The 17423-nt window shown below is 49.1% G+C and overlaps 1 protein-coding gene across 1 annotated transcript in view; it reads left to right on the forward strand.

Annotated features, from left to right (window-relative positions):
• The window catches only part of lrp1ab (low density lipoprotein receptor-related protein 1Ab), a 112733-nt gene that overhangs the window by 27074 nt on the left and 68236 nt on the right, over positions 1-17423 (forward strand). The window contains exons 3-6 of the mRNA XM_080832144.1: positions 4586-4723; positions 11498-11617; positions 11859-11987; positions 12249-12503. Coding sequence (XP_080688270.1) covers positions 4586-4723; positions 11498-11617; positions 11859-11987; positions 12249-12503 — 642 coding nt within the window. The remainder of the gene's footprint in view (positions 1-4585; positions 4724-11497; positions 11618-11858; positions 11988-12248; positions 12504-17423) is intronic.

Genomic DNA, 17423 nt, shown 5'->3' on the forward strand with positions numbered 1-17423 from the left:
ATGCACCCTCCTCCACATGTATGCATAGGCTTATTACTTCAATCTGCACAATGGTTATGACAAACTTGCATTGTTATACAAACCTGCAGAATAGCTGTGTGTCTGTGTCTGTGTCTGTGTGTGTGTGGGGGTGTGTGTGTGGGTGGGTGGGTGTGTGTGTGGGTGTGTGTGGGGGTGTGTGGGTGGGTGGGTGGATGAGTGTGTGCGCACACTGGCTTCTATCACAGTCAAACCTAATGGTTTAAAATTTAAGGGGACCTTAAGCCTAATAGGCAGCTACACAGACTGCTTAGAAATTGCAAAAATGGGCTTAATCCAAATTCCCTTTAATGTTTGCCTAAATGAGGGATTGCTCTGCTTAGGCCCTGTGCCGTGGATTGAGTAGCTGTTATCTGGATTTATGGCTGCTGTGTGCTGTTGTATCCTGTTTGTTTGAACACACATCCTGTCTTCTCACTTTTAACGCGGTCTGCTGCTGCTGCAGCTGGATGTGGCTGAAAGAAATTGCCTGTAGGTCGCCACTGATTACGGTGTGGGGGGGGGAGGGAATATTGCGTTCAGTAAAATGGCTGTGCTGTAAAAAAAGGAGGGTCCTCAATTATCCTGAAGAGGAGTTATAAGAACCTTTACCCCGCCACCCCTTTCTCTCTGTCTGTCTGTCTCTCGTGCTCACTCTACCTTCTTTTTTTTTGTTTTACTTCCGACCGTCTTGTGTTTTTTCTTCTGCCATTTTTTTTTTGGTGTGTTGGCGACCGCTCAGGAAGGAACCCCTCATTGTTTAAGCTAGGGAGCCGGGTGTGAACACGCAGCCAACAACTTCCCCCCAATTCAGTTGGAGTTCAGAGGCTCCCGACCCCTACCTCCTCCACTCCCACCCACCTCTTGCTCTCTCTCTCTCTCTCTCGCTTTCTTTCTCTTCAGTCTTTCTGTCTTGCTCACTCTCTCTGGGTTTCCCTGTCCCTTGCTGATTTATTTAGCTCGGACCTGCCACTCAACATGCTAAAAAGAACCGTTCTACACAATGGCCCGTTTTTTTTTAGGTGTGTGTGTTTTACTGACTGCCTAGTCATGTAGCTCCTAAGAGGCGATATCTGCAGGCTAGAGCCCATTCTACGGTCACGCCTTAGTTTGTTTACAACACGTGTCGTTACTCGCTGGGCTTGTTCAGACAAGCTGACAGATTGTCCTCTTCTCTGCTCTGCGCTCTTGCTCTGGAACACGTCCCTCCTACAGCTGTTCCAGAATGTTCTCTGGTCTCCAATGAATGCCTAGGGTTTGTTGTGCTTTAAGAGACGTGGTTTAGGTTGTGCTTTCCTTGTCCTCTTGCCAGTAGCCTGGAGCTCTCCGTGGGTAGGAGCAGAAAGCCTCATCACAGTGCACGAACACAAACACTCTCTCCCTCTCTCTTTCTTTCTTTCTCTCTTTCTTTCTCTCTTTCTTTCTCTCTCTCTATCTCTCTCTCTCTCTCTCTCTCTCTCTCTCTCTCTCTCTCTCTCTCTCTTGCACACACACAAACTCACACACCAAATCTTACACAAGCACCTTGACTGCATAGGTATTGGCCAAGGACTTCAGCCCCCCCCCCCCCCCCCCCCAAATGACATAATCCTCTGGAGCTGAGGTACTCATATTTTAATAAAGGACGAGCCAAAAGGCTCACCGAAGAAGAGACGTCCGATTGGTCGGACAGGTCCCTTGCATTTATTCCAAATTGTAGCACTCATGACCCGGGCAGTTTGGGGTAATAAAGTCATCATCCCCCCTTAATGAGCCCCGGGGGCTATTACAGCCAAGCTGCTAAGCCTTACAGGAATGTGTTGACTTCCACACAAGGGTCTGGAGAAGAAGGAAGCAATGAGGTAGTGGTCTTGGCCCTCTGGCTAGTGTGAGGGTCTTCAGCGTGGGGGGGGGGGGGCTGAGTGAGAGAAGGTTCTGCCATCTCCTTTATCCCTCTGGAGAGAAGGTAGGGTCACCTGGATGCATATACATTCAGAATGAGGTAGTAGGAATCTAACCACACTGATGCCTGAAGGCCCTGGTAATAGTTCTGTAGTTCAGACCACATTGGTTGGTGAGTGGGCCCTAATCGAACATGCACGTATGTGTAGAGTCTGGTAGTTTGCTACACATGGAAGCAGCTGCCTGGCTCTCCAACCATCAGCCATCAGCCACCTGGAGTTTGGCACAGATTGCATGGTAATGAGGATTAGAAGCAGGAGCACTCACTACTGGACCAGACTCATACCAGTGAGCTCCAAAGCAAACAGCACGCCGAGTCCATGTGTTCTGGAAAAAAAAACAATATTTTGCCCCCTTGAACTACTCTCTCACTCTCTCTCTCTCTCTCTCTCTCTCTCTCTCTCTCTCTCTCTCTCTCTCTCTCTCTCTCTCTCTCTCTCTCTCTCTCACTGTCTCTCTCACTGTCTCTTTCTCTGTCTCTCTCTGTGTCTCTCTCTGTCTCTCCCTCTCTCTCTCTCCCTTCCTCATTTTTTCTTTCTTTCTTTCACGCTCGCACACATTATGAATTTAAGAAGGAATACCACCTCTACTGTTTTTAGGGCACCACTCAGAGGCTCTCACCTTATTGTAATTCTAGGGATCAACCATACAGGAGTGCCCTACTATATTGTTCACCTTGGCCACTTACACACACACACACACACACACACACACACACACACACACACACACTCCTGTAGATAAATCTAGAGTGCAGAACCATGCTGCTCTCTTCCTGTGTGAGAGGTGACCCTTTCCCTCCCCACCCCCCAACCTCCAAAAATGGGTCAGCAGATGTTCGAGAGGGAGAGGGAGAAAGACGGAGAAAGACGGAGAGATAGACAGAGGAAGACAGAAAGAGGGAGAAAGAGGGAGAGGGAGAAAGACATAGAGGGAGGGAGAGGGAGGGAGAGATAGAGAGATAGATAGACAGAGAAAGACAGAAAGACAGAAAGAGAGAGAGGGAGAAAGGGAGAGGGAGAGAGAGAGAAAGAAAGACATGGAGGGAGAGAACCAACGGAAGGGGAAGGAAAGGGCCAAGATAAACAGTTTGCCTCTCTGCATGGCCTTTAGACGGAGAGAGAGAAAGTCGTATAAAACAGAAAGTAAGGAAGAAAGGAATAAGGGAAAAAAAAGTCAAATGTAGAAAAGGATGATGGTAAAAAAAGATGATGCAGCTTCCTATTCCTTTTGATCAAGCACAGCTTTTCTACCGTAAGTCTTTTTGGGAAACGTTTGAAAACCAGGCCTGGAGATTCAGACCTCTCCTCAGGGCTCATCCTTCCCCTGTCTGTAGTCAAGTATGTGGATGGCGTGCCCACAGACACTCAGGACTCGCTGGCCTTGGCTGGATCCTTTTGAAGTGCGTGCTGCTGATTAGCTATTGTCCTGGATGGAGCAGCAGATCAAGAGCCTCTTCCTGAACGTTTCAGACGCTGGAGAATTTGAGTGAACAGATTGACATTACGTCACATTCAGATGTGGCAGAGGATCTTTGGGCTTCTTCAGAGTCTGTGCTCACACACACACACACACACATACACAACCACACATACACACATGCACACACACATATACACACACATATACACACACACATACACACACACATATACACACACACATACACACACACACACACACACACACACACATACACACACACACACACACACACATATACACACACACACACACACACACACATATACACACACACACACACACACACACACACATACACACACACACAGATACATTTTGGGTTTGTTTTTCCATTATAGCTTCTGCCGATTCCTGTGTTTCATTTGTTGTCACGCCAAAGTTAAGGGGTTTGCGTCAAAAGTTGAGGATCAAATTAGAGGATAACTTTTATGGCGCACGGAAGGCATTATGTGATCGCGTGTGATGACGTGTCTCAGAAGTTTGTAGAGTCCCAAATGACCCGTCCGAGTAGCTGAACGCCAACACATGTCAGGCTGTCCGGAGCCTCTTCCTGCAGTGAACGGTGCAAATTTGGTTTGACATGTGGGATGGCTGCAAGCAGGATAACTTTTTAGTTGATTATTTAATTCAAAAAATAAATGTGTGGTTTAAGGACCGCCTAATGCAAAGTGACATGCGAGGGTCCGCACCCGATGATATGCTGGAGTCCAGCAGTGAATCAGAGTTGGAGAAAGCATGAGTAGCCGCTGACACACACACACACACACACACACACACACACACACACACACACACACACACACTACAAAAACAATAATGATGAAACCTGAGGTAAATCAGGCAAACAGAAATTGTGCAATTCTGTGCTTTCACAGAAAGGTTATCCTGCTCCTTTTCCAGTTAAACTTGTGCAACCAATGAAATGTATAAATATTGTTTTGTTATGTGGTATGTGTTAACCTAACACTTTTGTGAAAGTATTTATGAAAGTGACTTATGGTTTACAACACAACCAGAGAGGATCGTGTTTGTTTTTTTTCCAGGGAAATGCGTTTTACAATGCTCTGCCCAAGCGTTTAAAATGCCTTCATTCTAATGATACATATTAATGATTGATATGCTCTTTGTTTGTGTTTCTCAGGTCATCACAGTCATGTGTCACAGTGTCCTCCCAATGAGTTTGACTGCAGGGGCACGGACGTGTGTATCCACCTCAGCAAGCTGTGCGACGGGGTTCCAGACTGTGCCGACGGCCTTGACGAGGGGGCACACTGCCGAGGTATGCTGGGTGGCTGCGCCACGCACACGCACTCACAAACACGCATTCACAAACACACATCCAAGGGTCCCGACAAACACGCACTCACAAACACGCACCCATGGTCCGACACACACACACACTCACACACACACTCACACACACACACCTGTGCATTCCTGTTAATACTCACTTGTGTAATCTTACCACACTATAAATCGAACAGTTCATAGGTGGGCCCCAATCTGTTCCTGTTTGGCCCCTTATTTGGCCAGATCATTCTGTGCTGTGCCAGAACATTCATACTCATTCCTGTTTTGCCCCTAGTTGCGTAGGCATCAAGCCAGCAAAACTGTTCTCCCGCCTCTTCCCCTGGCCAAACTCCTTTAGGAGAATGTCTAACTCAAACTGGGAATGGCATACGTTTCTCCATCATGCATGGCAATGTAAAAGCTAGTAGTGACATTCCAGTTACTGCTTGCTGATCCGTAGCAGAAGAGCAGAACAGAAGGTCCTTATCTCTGCTTCCGTCTCTACTTGCTCCTGGAGGCTTGAAGCTGCTGTTTATGTCTGGTTTCGATTGTCTGTGTTGTTTCTGATGATGTCACAATATTATAAAAAAAAAAAAATTATAAAAAAAAAAAACCTGCCAATTAATTTCTGTGTGTTTTTAAATGCTTCACTACCAAGTGACGGCATAGGGCAGGCCGGCACTGTTGGCGACATGCCTTATTTTTTGCCCGTACACCAATACGCGAGACTGTCCCCCCAGCTCAGAACAATGGCTGCAAGTGTTGTGCGATGCAACTGTTTTCTCCCTGTTTTTGGAGCGTTATGCTGCAGTGGAATCCCAGACAAAGCGACTGAACCCCTTTTAATGAGCGACGGAACCCCCTTTAATGAGCAGGCATGCTTGGAATGTCAATGACCCCCTACCATTTCCTCTCCTCTCAATTGCTACAAACAAGTAAATCAACACCATAATTACAGTGCAGGCCTGTGTGAAGGCACAGTGGAAACACCTTGACAAATGATGAATTTCGCTTGACAGCGGCTGGATTTGCAGCCCCTGATTGCATGTGTCATGTACTTAACACAGCATATGCTGTGGGTTGCGGACGCCTCACTGTATCGCTTCAGGTTGAGTTAGACCGAAGGGATCAGTCAGTCTGTGTGCATTCATGCATGGGCATGGCTGTGTGGATGTTTGTGTGTGTGTGTGTGTGTGTGTCTGACTAATGCCGCTTTCAGCAGTGTCAGACATGGCAAAGTCAACTTATTTGTGTGTGTGTGTGTGTGTGTGTGTGTGTGTGTGTGTGTGTGTGTGTGTGGGGGGGGGGGGGGGTGGTGGTGGGTGGGTGGGTGCTTGGGTGGCTGGTAAATAGGGAGTGATCCTTGACCGCCTTCGTGAGTCACAAGCGGACACACGGCACTTTGACCTTCAGATCGACAGTTCATCTACTGCTGGGAACTACACCAGCACTCCACCCCCACCACCACCGGCACCACTTCTGAGCTTGGCCATGCAGGCGTCTGCAGGCCTCATCCCTCAGTCATCCTGAGCCGAGGGTCTGGAGCGGAGGGTCGTTCTCAGGCAGCTGCTGACAGGAGGAGTGTGGGGAGTGCCGGCCAGCAGGCCATAATGAAATCACCCGGCAATAAATTACAGCCGTCACTGTAATCACGCAGTGATGTAGCGCGGGCTGAGTTTTGGCTTAAGTGAATGAGAGTGGTTAGAGGAAGGTGTGTGAGTGTGTCTGTGCCTATGTGTGTGGGTGTGTGTGTGTGTGTGTGTGTGTGTGTGTGTGTGTGTGTGAACAAGGGGAGGAGGAAATGTGAGAGAGAGAGAGCAGAGGACCGGTTGCAGGAAGAAACATGAGCAGGCCCCCTTTGCAGTTTTCGTTCAGCTGTCCGTGTCAATGGCCACCTTGTGTTTTTGTTATTTACACTTGCTCCGTGACGCCTGCCACCACTGTACAGTCAGCCATCTAGTCAGCCATCTAGCCAGCCCTCTCCACAGACCTGTGACGGGTTGTTTTCTTCCCCCTCTGGCTGCCTCTTTAACTGGAGGATTTATACGCACTGCTGTCAGAGGTTCCCTTTCATCAGAGGCGAAACAGCTGCAGGTCCCAGTAAGTGGCGACGCACGTCCACCTTCCAGGTGTTGGTCCTGGGCGTTTGCAGCAACCGCGTGGGACATGCTCACGGAGACGAGAACAAACTCCACTCTACCTTTCCCTGCATTTAAGGAGCTCTGTAGTCACGCCCTCCACCTGAGATAATAGGACACTCACCCAAATCATCCCATGTGTGGTCATTTGTGTCACAGAGCTAGCAGGCTTCGTATCTCTTTCCCCAATAGCTTACTTCCAGGCAGGGTTATGTGTTTATGGCCCTGATAGTGTTGTTTATTAGTGTGCCCGGAGCCAGTGTTGTCTGAAAGGCGTGGTGCTGCTCAGAGCAGGTGTGCCCGCGCTTTCTGGTCAGTGAGCGGTGAGCGCTGGTGTGTAAAGGGCCGTTTTGTTTATTGTGTTTATTTGTGTACTCTCCATTTAGTGAAGTGAAGGCATTTGTTCCTCTGCATGAACACATGCACAGTTGTGTACGCATGCGTGTGTGGCTACGTTTGCGTGCAGACTTGTAGACGTGACGCATTTGCACGCCCTAGTTCTTCTGCAAGTGGGATTTGTTTTTTTAGGCTGAAACTAGTGAAAGAGAAATTGCATGTACATACCTTTCTGTAAAAATGTGTCTGTAATGGAGGACTTTTTTTCCCCCAGTGGCACACTTATCTGTGTGAACATGACACACAATCAGTATTCTATGGCATCAGGCCCCAGTGAGCTCTTTTTACTGTATCTCAGAGGATGTCTCTGGGAATGTGTGTATGTTGTGTGTGTGTGTGTATGCTGTGTGTGTGTGTGTGTGTGGGGCTAATTTCACCTGCTACTGTGTCAGCTGTGTTCAGGTAGGCTATAAGGGGGCTCCTGTTGGGATAGGCTTGCAGTTTTCAGTCATTCAGGGCTGTGTATGTATGTGTGTGTGTGGTGCTCATTCAGGCCGGTGATGTTTGGGCTGTGCGTGTGTGTGTGTGTGTGTGTGTGTGTGTGTGTGTGTGTGTGTGTGTGTGTGTGTGTGTGTGTGTGTGTGTGTGTTCTCCCCTGGCTCTGGACTCTGTTCTGTTTGCTCATGGTTAGCTGGCCCTCCTCTCAGCTGGGACAGCAAACAGTCTCTGGCAAACACCCTCTGCCCTTCTCCCTCCACCCACGCCACTCTAGCTAGTGACCGGACTCCATCACACAGCCAGAGCCTGCCAGTCACTGACTGCTGTTTACCTTCCATTTACGTAGAAGTTAACTCGTTGTTCTTTGGAAAACAACAAACCATTTTCTTCCCGTTCTTTAGAAAAGTACACATTCAGTCCTCTAAATCTCTGAAATGCAAAACCTGGTTGATGCTGTAAACATACAAGAGCCATGCAAAGCTCTGTATGTAATTGCGAACAGAGAAGTTAATTCTGTGCTGTGAACTTCACTCCTAGATGCCATAAAATGGCAGCGACAAGTCTAGTGGTAATTACTATCACCGTCATGTTTACGCCACCTGTCTCCTGAGCGCAGTGTCTAATGTTAAAGGCTGGGATACATATAACTGGCCACCTATGGATATTCACCAGGACTTGTGAGCCAGTTGGCTATACAAGGTTTTCAAAGCCTTGAGTGTGTGTTTAAAGTCCATCTCCGAAAGAGGCTAGCCTCGCCTCACCTCACAAGCTGATGCCCAGGCAATGAGAGCTGCCCTGCCATGCACGGTCTTGCTCAGTAACATGGCCAGTGGCTCTTGGGGCCTTAATGATGCTCCTGCATTAGCTAAACCATACTCTGATGTACACAGATGTGATTCTGCACATTAAGAGGTACCCAGGATGGTAGTTTGTACCGAGAATGTCATGATTAACTCACCTCTTTCTCTCTCTCTCTCTCTCTTTCGCTCTACTCTCTCTCTCTCTCTCTCTACCCCTTCTCTCTCCCTCTCTACTCTCTCTCCCCCTCTATCTCTCTCTCTACCCCCTCCCTCCCACCTCTCTCTTTCTTTCCCTTTCCTCTTCTCCTTCGCTGGCCCTAATGCTTGTCAGCTGTGAAATATTGATTGGAGACTGAGCAGCAGTTAGGAGGAAACATGAAATTTTTATCGGAGCCCTGAAACATTGGATGGATGCCAGGTGGTCCATGTGGGAGGGTGAGCCTCTTAAAGCCACATACTGATGCCTGACATCCTCTCCCACCTCTGCGCCTGGCTCCATGTCTGTCGCCCCACAGATAGACGACTAAGAGGGCTATCCCATTAGTGTCGCACTCGTGTGTGGCAGTGCAGCTTGTTTACTTGTTTGGAAAACTCCTCTAAAAATGTAGTGCAGCTATGTTTCTATTGAAGCCCTAAATAACTGATCTGAGAACAGATCTCATCAAAAAAAGATTATTGACAAAAAAAAAAAGGTGTGAATGCATTAAACTGATCGGGGCGGTTTGTTTTCCTCCCCTGTGCTGGTCTGTGCGGTGTGTGTGTGTGTGTGTGTGTGTGTGTGTGTGACCTGCTGCCGAGGCGATGTTTTTGCGGATGACTGCAGCCTGCTGTTGCGTGCTGGGCCCCTGCGTCGTGGAGCGCGAGGCTCAAGCGTGCTCGCCCGCCCCTGGCCGCTCATCCTCCTGGCGGGCGGGCGGGCGCTCGTTTCCTCCACGCCACTTCAAATGTAAAAAAAGCAGTTTAGCAGATTAGATCACTGGCCCGTTCCCTTCAAAATATTATCCTTTTGAAATAGACAGGCTCTTGATTTAGCATGGCCCACATACAGCACAAACACTCGCAGCTGCGCTATAGGTGGTTTTATGAACAGATACCGCATGGTAAGCTGTGTGGCTGTTCCGTATCCAAGAGTGACTGAATGTTTTTTTTTTCCAGCATCATTTCGCTCAATATTGGCTGGTCTGTTTGCATGGTGGGTACCTCATCATGAGTTTTTCGAGGATCACATCCCCTCTGGAATGTATTCAGTGTGCTCAACTGCATATTGTCTCAACAATTAAGTCCAATTGGTCTTAATCAAAGGGCTAAATGAGAGCATTAACTGGATCTAAATGGTTGTTTGCTGGATGCCCGCTGTGCTTGAGAACTGTGTTTGAACAGCCTTTAGTACTTGGATGTGGGGGAAGTATAGGTGGAACTGTAGCTGGTGTGGAGGTGTAATGGACCTGCCACTCATCTTCTGGGTTTGCGTTCTGAGTCAAACACACTAAAGGGAATCTGTTCTTCTGAAGCGGGTGAACCATGTGTCCAGGGGTGGTGCTCCCGTCTCTGGGATGCTTTGCGGTGAAGGGGTTGTAGTAGTGATGCACAGACATGGCACAAACTGGTACAATACTACTACGCATGCAACGTCCTGTGGCCTCAAGCCCACAAAAGCGCCATTGTCTAACCCCCCCCCTGCCCCTTGCCATAATGAGGACCTTTTTGTGTGTGTGTGTGTGTGTGTGTGTGTGTGTGTGTGTGTGTGTGTGTGTGTGTGTGTGTGTGTGTGTGTGTGTGTGTGTGTGTGTGTGTGTGTGTGTGTGTGTGTGTGTGTGTGTGTGTGTGTGTGCACTTGTTTTTCACTGAAAATGGTGTTTGACATCTGGTTTCTGTATAGACAAATTCCTTTTGCAGTAATACCAGCCTGGATGTCTTTCATATTCGCTAGTCCCTAGTCTGCTTCCCTCGTTTCTGTCCTGTTCTTCCACACTGCATTTTTCAGTGGGTTTGGCCACGGCTCTCTTCCCACACACACACACCGCTCACAAAGCCTGTGGGCTGATCTGCCTCTCTGTGACACGGCCTCCCTGTGAGCCTGTGCATTTCTCTTTTTTTCGACCATGTGCGACAAACAACAGCAGATTAGGCGCAGTATGCTGCAGCCGCCGGCCCATCTCGTTTCACCCATTCTGTGTCGTCTGTTTGATCGCACAGTCATCGGCCATCCTGAGAGAGGGACGCTGAGCCACAGGGGACCCCCAGTGACCGACCCACTATGGCTGCACTCCCAACAGCAGCCAACTCCCCTTACAGAGAGCTTCTCATCAGACTGTGTTAAAGTCTGTGAGTCTTAGAAGATTCTGGGCTTAGGATGGAGAGTTGTTAAATCACAGCACAAGTTTGGCCTGTGTGCAGATTTAAAGGGATGGCCCATGTCTGTGTGCAGATTTAAAGGGATGGCCCATGTCTGTTTGCAGATTTCTCCTGACCTGCCTAGTGTCCTCGTCCCTCTCCAACCCGTCCTGGGTCCCAGCGTGCCCTCTTCAGCTGATCTGTGCCCCTCTTAATCTCGCCAGCGGTATATGTGCTTATTGGATACCAGTGCACGCCGCCTGTGGAAATCTGATATGATTAGAGCGAGAGGGAGGGAGAGAGAGAGCGGGAAAGAGAAAGAAGGAGATAGTGGCTGGATTATGATAAGCATCTTAGGACTGAGCTGCAAACAGCTGACTTTGTTGGGAAAGCATCCCCCCCCCCCCCCCCCCCACACACACACACACCCCACCCCCCCCTTGATTCCTTTTATCTTCCATTATCTCTTTGTTTCCTCGTTTGGTTTGTCACCATCCCACCTTCTTATCTCCTGCCAAGCAGTGATTCATCTGTAGCTCACGTTAGCAAGGAATAATCCTGCTCTGCCTGTTGTGTTGGTGGTGGTGTTGTTGTTGTTCTAACATCTAATGTTACTGGTGTATTAACATGTCCTTCTCTGTGTGTGTTGCCTTACAGAGCTCAGGCCCAACTGCACGGCCCATGGGTGCCAGTATAAATGTGCCATAACCATGTCGGAGCCCAAATGCTACTGCAAGAATGGCTACGAGGTGGCAGAGGATGGCAAGATGTGCAAAGGTACCATACTGTTTTTCTTTCTTCTCTGTCTGTTTTTTGTGTTTTTGCCATGCCAGGCTTGCAGAGATTCATCTGTAAAAGCCAAAAATCTGGTATTTTAAGATACTGTTTGTAAGATTTTCAAGTCTTCACTTAATCAGCATTTTAGCAATCTATTGAATTCTCAGGTCTCTCTAATTGTGATTTATTATTGTCATCGCAGCTGATTTGTTGTGTCTGTGTGTTGTGTCCCTGTTGACAGACTTTAACGAGTGTGCAGTGTATGGGACTTGTAGTCAGAACTGCACCAACCTGGACGGCTCCTACACCTGCAGCTGTGTGGAAGGCTATCTGTCACAGCCAGACAATCGCTCCTGCAAGGGCAAAAATGGTGAGAGGAACTTCTTTCTTTCTCTTTCTCTCTCTGACTCTTTCGCTCATATGCATTGTCAGTCATATTTGTTTAGATTCTGATGAAATACACAAGATTTGTTGAAACATTCATTTTTATTTAGATAGACAAGACAGCCATGGGCACGAGGTCTGATGGCACATTGTGTTTTTTTATGATTTTTTCGTGCTTTCCAAGCATATTCCTTTTCCTGTTGTCATCCTCACCTGTCCTCTTGTCCTTCCCCCCCCCCGTGTCCAGATCCGGTGGAGCAGCCGCCCCTGCTCCTCATCGCCAACTCGCAGAGCATCCAGGCCACGCACCTGAGCGGCCTCCAGCCCTTCTCCGTCCCCACCAAGCAGACCACGGCCATGGACTTCATCTTTGCCGTGGAAACCGTCTGCTGGATCCACATGGGCGACGGCGCCGCCACCACGCAGCTCAAATGCGGCAAGATCTCCGGCGCCAAGAGCTTCACGGACATCTACGTCGTCAACATTTCCCTCAGTCTGCACCGTGAGTACCTGGCCCTCTCTTTCTCTGTGACTGTCTGCGACTGAATAGACCAGAGTGGACATTAAAAAAAAGAAACCGCACATTCAAGTAAGAACATTGCTTGTATTTGGGACTTAATGCAAGTTTAGTGCCACTTCTTTTGGCAGCAGTAGCTGAAGTTGTTCTGAGAAGTAAACGATGCTGTGGCTCACATGAGCAATGCAGACGGTTGTAAATATGTGGATATCTGGTGGGACTCTCTGCCAAGGCTTTGTCCAGACTCATCCCGTTGTCCATTCATCCTAATGAAGTGTGTCTGATGGCGAGCCTCATCCTTTTACGACACTCGGCTTCAGATGTCACTCTTAGTTTTGTAGTTCTGTGCAACCGCTACGCTGGGGATGACACACTTTGTATAGGTTTTCCAGCAAATTAACAAAAGCTGCTGTCAGTCACGTGGAAATTGCGTGCGTGCTCCGTGTCCAAATTTTGAGCAGTATTACTTAAGCAACATGCAGAACCCAACACAACACACACACAAAAAAAGCTCTTGCAAAACTGCATAGCCCAGCAGTATCGTTCCCAAGTTCCTTCCTCATATATGAGGGATGAGGGCTGCTTGATGCCGTTGCTGTGGCTGACATGGCGCTAAATCAAGCCAGGTTTCTCAGAATACTCTTACTCAAGGGACATTTGATTGGAAAAAAAGCAAGCAAGCAAAACAAAAAACAAGAAAAACGCCCTGGCTCGTTAAACTGTTGTCATCTCGTGGCTTGTGTTGAGATTTATCAAGCTCCATCTGCATCAAACCAGTTTACCCACTCGGCTTAACACCCCTTTCCCTCTGGTGTAACCGCCACGGGGTGAGGACAATGCATTTATCCAGCACGCTGCACTCTAGGGCCTGTTTAGCCTCAACTGGAGTGTCAGGCGCTTAGTCTGGCATCCTAAGAGGCGGCCGTAGGCACCCGATGGAAGCTGATGAATTTTCAGGAGGAAAATATTAGGGTTGCCTTTTAAAGGTCCGCGCTACAACGCATGACAACGCATTACAACGCATCACATAACGCCGCACAAGGGCCTGGGTACCACTAACTCACTGCCTCTCAGCAGAGATACTGTGTGTGTGTGTGTGTGTGTGTGTGTGTGTGTGTGTGTGTGTGTGTGTGTGTGTGTCTGTGTGTCTGTGTGTCTGTGTGTCTGTGTGTCTGTGTGTCTGTGTGTCTGTGTGTCTGTGTGTCTGTGTGTGTGTGTGTGTGCGTGTGTGCGTGTGCGTATGCGTGCATCTCCATGCATGCGTGTGCAGGACTCGGCAGTAGTGCATGGAGAGCAGTCAAGCGTGATGTCTAGCTTCTTTCATTGCACTTCCCCTTGTCACTTTTAACCCCAGACAGTTAAAAACAAAACCATATCCATGGCAGTGTGTCATAAGCCAAAAACTTTTTCTCAGCATACGCTTCACTCTATTCGTTTTTGACCGTCTGTGTGCTTGTGATGAACTAAGAAGGCAAGCAGGAGACACAAACTAGTGCCGACTGGAAAAATCTGCAAAGAAAAAACGTGGAGGAAGCCGGTTTGATCAAATGCTGAGGAGCAAGACGAGACTGAGAAGAAGCTCCAACCTAGACAAACTTTAAGGAAGTACATGGTTATTTTTAATGAGCATGAGGTCTGAATCATGAGATGACTAACTGCCAGCACATTTCGCAAACGTCTCATTGGGAGCATAACTTACAGGGCTGACTTTGGAATGCTATAAACATCAGACAGCGTTCCTCTTCATTCAGTCGCGGTTTAAAAAAAAATGAGTCTCCAGAATTGCGAAAAATGTTTCTGCACGCACACCTATACATTTCATTGCATATTTTCTGAGTGACAACACCTCAGTGAGTAAGCTGTTATTAATGTAATGGCTGTTATCGTGAGCAGGGGGTTGCGTTTAGCTGTGAGACAGATGATTGTGTGTGTCGGAATCTCCAGTCACAGCCCACCTCTGCACATATTGCATAAAGGATGCGCGCAAATGTACCTTCACAATTCCCACCTACACAATGCAGCTGTTGGATCGGAGGGGAAAGGAGTGTGTGTGTGTGTGTGTGTGTGCAAGCCTATGCGTGAGGTACAGAGAGACAGAGAGTGAAAGAGAGACAGTTTATTGTGTGGGATAAAGAGATAAATTAAGACTGTGTGTGTGTGTGTGTGTGTGTGTGTGTGTGTGTGTGTGTGTGTGTGCGCGCCTGTCTTGAGCTATGCCGTCGCTGTTTAGCTCCTCAGAAACAAAGGCCTCCAGAGGCTCTGGAACTCAGTGCTCACCCAGTGCCACGCCGGGAAGCTGAGGAACTCATCTTGCACACTGCACCCAGCCCTCACCATATAATCATTAATAAATGACGGGAAGGAACCTGAAACTGGGAACCAGTTTGCCCGCTCTTATCTGAGGGACAGTTTAGCCTTTTCAGGAGCACAAGGATTTGAAAAGCGGTGATGGCTACTAGTGGTTCTGAAGCTTTTCGTTCCATTCGCTGCTGAAATGGACTGATGTGGTCGTTTGGAGAAGTTTGTTCTGTGACGTTTGGGTATTGGAGCGGAGCGGACAGACCGGCCCGATCTGAGTGAGCGCAGAGGAAGTGAGGGGTGCTGCTCCAGCGTCCGAGCGTGTTCGCTTCACGCCGCATTGCTCAACCCTGCCACATACCAGACAGACAAAAGGAAGCGATGACTGGGCGATGACGAGCCGCGCCCCACTTCCCTCCCTCGCTGCCACTCTTCCTCACATTCCACCCCCTTCCCCCTCTCTTCCTCTCTTCCTCCTCCTCCTCCGGTGTCCCAATCTCTGCTCATGACCACCAGCCATGTGGGTTCCAGAGAGGGGGGTGGGTGTGTGCAGAGGAGGGCAGATCATTGCAGACTGCCTCGCCTGAGGCGAAATCGACAAGGAAGGCTGTCCTCTGTGCTGTCCTCTGCGCTGTGCCGTGAAGGCTGCGGCTCTGACTTTGAGGGCTGAGCAAGGTCGGCTTGCTCAGGTCCAACAGCACTTTCTTCAGAGTGAGTCAGTGTGTGTTTCAGTGTGTGTGCGTGCGTGCACCTTCTGCTTTGCGTTTCCCTATACTAATATAAGAGACCTAGGCAGACAGGCAGGCAGAGAGAGAGAGAGAAAGATACAGGCAGATAGACAAACAGAGAGAGATAGACAGATAGACAGACAGAGAGACAGACAGATAGACAGACAGAGAGACGGTAAACGAGAAGGACTAAAATTAAGCTTTAATATGTCTGGCTCAGTGTCTTTACTATGGGCCACACTTTGACAGGACTGTGGTTATAAGGATGAGTGTTTCTCTGTGAAGGCGCTGCGGCGAAACAGCTCTTTAAGCTCCTCCCTGTATGATCACCAAGCCCCGAAAATAAACTCCCAGAATGCACCCAGTGTCGGTCGTTGACCCTGAAGCTGACGTTTCTCCTTCTCATGTTTTCGCCCCAAATGATGCCCCATTCTGCATGGAATTGGGATGGAAGTCTTGAGTGCAGAGAGACTTCCTGTAAGGGAAGAGAGTTGGGTTGGGTTCTCTGCTCCAGCTGAGGTATGTGAAGGGTTGGTGAAGGGCCCGGCATCCCGGCGGGGCGCTGGGCAGACGGGAGGCGGCGGCCGAGGCAGACTGATGAGCCACGCTCTCACACAGAGGGGCCTGATTTATGACTGCTGCATGCTGGGAGGATGAGCATTCCAGATGTGCCCCTGTGACCGTGCTTCTCCTGTGAAAATAAGCACAACATGAAAGACTGGGGCAGAGTACCACCCCCCCCCCCCCCCCCCCATCTGTGTGTGTGTGTGTGTGTGTGTGTGTGTGTGTGTGTGTGTGTGTACACCCACACACTCTTAGGCACTTCCAGTAAGTGCTCAGGAGTCCAGCAGCGTGAAGAGGAGGTGGGGGAGGTGGCGAGGGGGTGGGTGTTTTTTTTTTTTTTCTTCTTCCCACATTTGATGGATGTGTCATACCGGTCCTTCCTCTGCCTCGCTCTGAGATGTCACACTGCCTTTGGCACTGCGCCTCTCAGTTAACCTGATATTTTTTTATACCCACCCCCACCAAGCCCTGTCGTCGTGGTGACGATGATGATGATGATGATGATGATGACGATGATGGCCTTCTCATCACGGCATCCCTTTGCCGGTGGCTGTCCAAATGCAGGCACCTCGTGGGATCCCCAGCGTGTCTGATTCCTAGCTCTGCCTGAGCAGAAAAGCAGGCAGGCAGGCGGGTGGAATGAGAATGGGGGGGAGGGGAATGCCTTTGGAGCTCTGGGCCAGCCACTGGGGCTTATTTGGCTGTAGGTGTCCCACTCGCATGTGCTCAAGTCATCACTAATCGGCCAAATCTCAGCATCCCTCTCGAAAGAAAACAGGAGGTTGGGAGTCACCGAGAGCATAGAGGAATGTTAAACCTGCACCAAACGCTGGACGCCAGCGTTGAACTTTGAGACCGCCTGGCCGCCTCCTATGCTAGTTCAGCAGAGCCGTCCTTCTTAAAAGGGGGCAGGCTTTCAGCAGTCACCACAATGTGTCATGCATTGTCTGCTAGGTAACCTGTCGCACCCGAAACATCTCCTTTAGTAGTTTCCACAAAGGTCCTCTCCACATTCACTCCCACGGCTTAGGTTTTAGCAGCTTCAGCAGGCATTGGTCTGTGTGTGTGTGTCTGTGTCTGTGTGTGGGTTGGGGGGGGGGTTGAGGTGAGGTGATTCATTCAGCGTTTAGCTCGTTAGTCCAGTCTGTGTTTGGCTCCACGCTCTGCTGAGGCGCCGCTGAAGTGATCAGGCTTTGAAAAGAGACGACTATGTAATGGGGCCGGTGTACGTGCGGCCTCTCTGGCCCTGAACACACTCGCCGCTTTGTTTGCCCTCCGTTCGAGCTGGAGGTTCTCGGGCCGACTTCTGAGCTTG

The sequence above is a fragment of the Sprattus sprattus genome (assembly GCF_963457725.1).
Source record: "Sprattus sprattus genome assembly, chromosome: 2".
Taxonomy (NCBI): domain Eukaryota; kingdom Metazoa; phylum Chordata; class Actinopteri; order Clupeiformes; family Clupeidae; genus Sprattus; species Sprattus sprattus.